The sequence below is a fragment of the Morone saxatilis genome, unplaced genomic scaffold, assembly GCF_004916995.1.
Source record: "Morone saxatilis isolate NCDOM2014 unplaced genomic scaffold, NCSU_SB_2.0 Contig24, whole genome shotgun sequence".
Taxonomy (NCBI): domain Eukaryota; kingdom Metazoa; phylum Chordata; class Actinopteri; family Moronidae; genus Morone; species Morone saxatilis.
In genome coordinates this window covers 3,094,763-3,099,475 of record NW_023339807.1, presented here as the reverse complement: position 1 = coordinate 3,099,475, position 4,713 = coordinate 3,094,763, and the positions used below count along the sequence as shown (strand labels likewise).

The 4,713-nt window shown below is 39.0% G+C and overlaps 1 protein-coding gene across 2 annotated transcripts in view; it reads right to left on the bottom strand.

Annotated features, from left to right (window-relative positions):
* Positions 1 to 82: 82 nt before the first annotated feature.
* The window catches only part of tgfbr2b (transforming growth factor beta receptor 2b), a 32,031-nt gene continuing 27,400 nt past the window's right edge, over positions 83 to 4,713 (bottom strand). For both annotated transcript variants that reach the window (XM_035671842.1, XM_035671843.1), the window contains 2 exons: positions 3,010 to 3,137; positions 83 to 1,250 (listed from right to left, as the gene is read on the bottom strand). In XM_035671842.1, coding sequence (XP_035527735.1) covers positions 990 to 1,250; positions 3,010 to 3,137 — 389 coding nt within the window. In that variant the 3' untranslated portion in view covers positions 83 to 989. The remainder of the gene's footprint in view (positions 1,251 to 3,009; positions 3,138 to 4,713) is intronic.

The following is a 4,713-nucleotide window of genomic DNA, read 5'->3' as shown; positions in this document are numbered from 1 at the left end:
GTACAACATATGTACACAGTCTGCAGTATCATTATCTTGCTCCCAGATTTCTTTGGATAACAGAAAGAGTAAGAACAGAATCTCAGTATACAGAAATATCTTTAATTCATAAAAGATTTACAATATTTTACATATGACACATACTGTGTGTAAGGCAGGGTAAAATATCTTTGGCACACTCCTCAGTTTCCTGTTGATATAGACAGAAAACATACAAAATGCTTTAAAAAATACATCTCTATGAAGTCTTTTATTCTCTGCATTCAAAGATAAGTAGTAGGATTACTGTCCCTTTTTGGCTGATTTGTCTCTTATGTACAGTTATTGTCTCTTATGTACATTGTGCTTGTTTATCTGGCAAACAAGGTTTAAGGATAGCTGGGTGAAAACAACACGGTTACACACACACACACACACATACATACATTCTTTGGGATTCCTGCTGTTGAGGATGGAGTCCACAGCATCATTAGTGTTAGGGCGACATCTCTGCTGGCTCAAAGTTGGACACACTAAGGCACTTTCAGGCAAAAACTCCCCTTAACTCCAACATGTTAGAATACATGAACATATGAAAATGACAAACGTGTAATGCATAAGTATTACATGGTAAAGTGCACATCAAATGTCTTTGGTTTAATAGTTATTGCCCTGATTATTTCTCATAAAGAGAGAGACACCTGTCTGACTCTTCAAAAAATACTGTCTCCATGCTCAGCACATCTTTGGAAGCTTCCAGTTAACTTTGGCTTTTTGGCTCTTTAGCTTTTCAGCTGATTAAGGCAACTTGTTACATTTTACAAACGGTGAAGTACTAAAGCCATCACCCAGAAGTGCCCTCTTTGCTAGAAGTAACATATGACACTGTGACTGAACTCAAAGTCCTGGGTGGATGCAGGAGCTCAACTCCTGACTCTCTTCAATCCCATCAAAGTCGAATAAGTGCCCTTGTTGATAAATCTCCCTCAGAGTCTCAGAGGAGCTCCCTCTCACTTCTCGTCGCTCACGGAGCAGTCCACGGCTATGATATCCTGTATCTCCGTGATTTTAACCATCTCCTCCGGGATCTCCACCTCTATCGGGATCTTCAGCTCCTCTGGGATCTTCTCTGCAGAGGAACTGCGGCTGGACAGTTTGTCCATCTCGTCCTCCAACTCGTTGATGCGTTCGGCGACGCAGTGGGCGGTGAGCCGGGCCTCGGGGTCGTGGTCCCAGCATTCCATGATGGTGGCACAGATCACCGCCACGCCCTGTAGGGGGAGGAAGAGAGCGGGGATGTGAGACTCCACACTGAATGAAACTCCTTGAACTGTTTGGGTAAAGGCAGCAGCTTCTCAACTGACCTCAAGTTATTTTAATGCAATGTAACAATAACCATATAGTTGTAATGTAACACATTTGTTCACACATAGTTATGTTATACATAGGCTGCAACTAACAGTTATTTACAATATCAGGTAATCTGCCAATCATTTCCTCAATTAATCGAAGAAACCAGAAAATATTTAAATCTGAGAAGCTAAAATCAGAGAATTTCTTTTTCTTTAAAATATAACTCAAAACAATCCATTATCAAATTAGTTGATTAATAATAATAACTAACTAACTTTAATAGTCGACAACTATTCGATTAATCGACTAATCGTTGACACAACTTGGCAGTATAATAAGAATTTCAGTGGTCATGGTTCTATAAATAGTGTGTATGTTTCCCTTAATACATGACTCCCATCAATTTTGAATTACTTGTACTTGTAATAAAAATTTACTTACTTACTTACTTAACACACGTATTTCCATTTTATGCTACTTTATACTTAATACATTACATATATACATTTCAGAGGGTAACATTGTACTTTTTACTGGACTACATTTTGCTAACAACTTTAGTAGTAGTAGTTACTTTGCAGACAAGATTTAGATAAAATAAAAAACAACACATTGTTAGAGATTAAACAATTGGTTTCCAGTCTTTTTAGCTTGTGACTCCTTAGAAAATAGCAAAGATTAGATAAAAGAGCAAAGAATGAAGATAAATGTGTACAGCAGAACTCATTAATCATCTTATGGTCCCCTGATTTATCTCGTGGCTCTTTGGAGGGGTCCCGACCCCTAGGTTGGAAACCACTGGACTAAAATCTAAATAAAGAAGCTTAAAGTAGCTGCGTAACGATGGCTGCAGCTTTTCAAACCTGTGGTAGCCGCAGAGACAAAGGATTGCTTCAATTTCATAGTTTCATTTGGCATTGCAATATTCTGCCCCTGCTGCTCAACTCAAGCTTCTGATGTATCTATCCAAAACATAAAGTGAAATATATGCAGATGTTCATGAGTATGTGAATGTTTCTGTGTAAGTGACTACAAATATGTATGATATTGCAGCAGCGCCAGAGTCAGAGTGTAATAATTAACAATACGGTCAGAATAATGAGGCTACTTGGAATATATCATATTCTGTGTCTGTATTCGTGCATTTAAAGATATCAAGACTCATCACATAAAGTCTGAACCACTGGCGCTGGAAGCAGGGGTGCTAAGGGGTCTGCAGCATCTAACATCTGGCTTAATGAAAACCATTAGTTCATAAAAATGTTTAAACTTATGACTTTCTCCTTTTTTACTGGGATTTACACATGTGCACTGGTATTTGTGGCAGGAAAGAGGTTTTGGCTTGTTTTTTATCAGTTTTATCCACTAAAAAGTTATACCATTTGCGTAACATGTTGTTAATAACTATTAAATAAGCTTTAAATGATCCTGGCCAGTCAAATTAATGATGTCATTATATAGACAGATTTTCTCTCAGTAGCCCAAAGCTGTGATTGACTTCCAACAAAAGTTTAAAATGAGCCTTTTGGCTAAGACAAGCACTATTAACACCATTTATAATGATGTTGACTTGTGTGCTTTGTTTATATAAAAATAAACAATATAAAACTGTAAATCCCTACAGAATATATAACCTTGCTACAGATAGTGTCTGTGTGTACAGTGTGTATATCTGACCTGATGCTGGAGCCAACTGTCGGGGATCTCAGGTCTCCCTCTGTCTCTCAGCACGTTGTCCTTCATGCTCTCCACACAGGGGTGCTCTCGCACTTTAGAGCCATACGCAGGCTCATAGTCCTTCACCTCTGCAAACACAAACAAGACCCGTGGATCAGATATGGACCGCAAATCATATGTCAGGTTGTCTGTGCCATTGTGTTCCTGTCATTTGCAAGATGTAGATGAGTCAACACGAACACAAGACAAGGGCACATTTCATTAATAATTAATGATACCGGGAAAATACTAAGGTAAAAAAAAAAAAAAAGTAAAAGGGGAAGACAGGTTGAAACAGTGTGAAACAGGTGGCATGATGAGTTAATGTGATCTGCAAAAGCATCCTGGTATGAGGTCATTCCACACCAAACCACTGAGCTGTTAGTTTCCCCCTTGCTGTCAGCTTTGTACACTGGCACCAATAATGCTGACAGTAGGAAATAAAATGTCTTTTATGATGTCTCCATGGGAGGGTAAATGCTGGCCCTGGCACTTGAACAATGATTGTTTCTAAAAAAACAACAAATCAGCTTCCGCTAACAAGCAATTAGCGGCGCCCGTCCAGAACACCAAAATCACAATCTGTCATTTAAATTTTTTTTCTTTACTGTTTTATGTTGAAGAACTAGCCGGGAAAAAGAGAGAGCGTAACGCCGAAACCATGAAAAATGAAAAACAAAGTTCCGGGATTGGGTCCAGACCTCATGAAACTGAACTCACAACAGCTGCAGTCTGTCTTCAGCCCCAAAGAGAAAGCTCTCAGGATCTCACAGTTGCTGTGAAATGAGACACTAGTTGCTGCAAAGTCATCATCCTTTACCCATCTGAGCCAGAAAATGACACACGTATTTAACAAACAGTACAAGCCTCACGCTCTACGTCCTGTATTTCACAGCCTGTCAAACACAGTATTATTCACCTATGTGTACTCTTAGGTGTGTTACATTTGGCAGCATCTGAGCTTTTCTTCTTTCTTCAATCAAGGTGAATCATGACTGCAGCACTAGAAGTCCACCCTTCCCCTAAAACACAACAAGTGTTCTGGTCCTTCCAACTGTGTTCTCACACATACATCTACGACTAAAAGATTTTCTTCCAATCAAATGTGTCAAATCCGAGGTGCCAAATTCATTCTTGACCTTGGAGACAGAAATAATCTAACCACGTGGTCAATGTAGTTGCTGTTCTGGAGCTTTCAGCCATATCACATGGTCTTCATCAGCAGATGGATACTGGCAAGTTGTAATGGAACCGAAACAGCAACTGTTCAATCATAGCTTAGCGACCACAATTAGGCACAGCAGGTCTGTAAAGCTATAGATTTCTCCTCAAGTTAAATGGACCTGTAGTCCACTGCATAAATGATATTTCTGAGTAAGTGAGATCATCTTAAAGATCCCCTCCAGACATGTATGTAGAAATAGTCTGCTTGGAACAATAATGTGTGTCTGATATGTGTTTTCTTCAAAGAAATGTCCTCCATTAAAATTGGTTCATTAAAGGTTCATAAGTTCATTAAAACTTCCAGAATCTGTGAATATGCAAATGTTCATTTCTAAAGTTTTCCTGCTGGACACAAGATGTCTCCTACTTCACTGTAAAGTCCATTCTCAGTGGATGTGCACTGGTGGCTTCAAGTTTCTACATCACACTGTACAAGTTGAT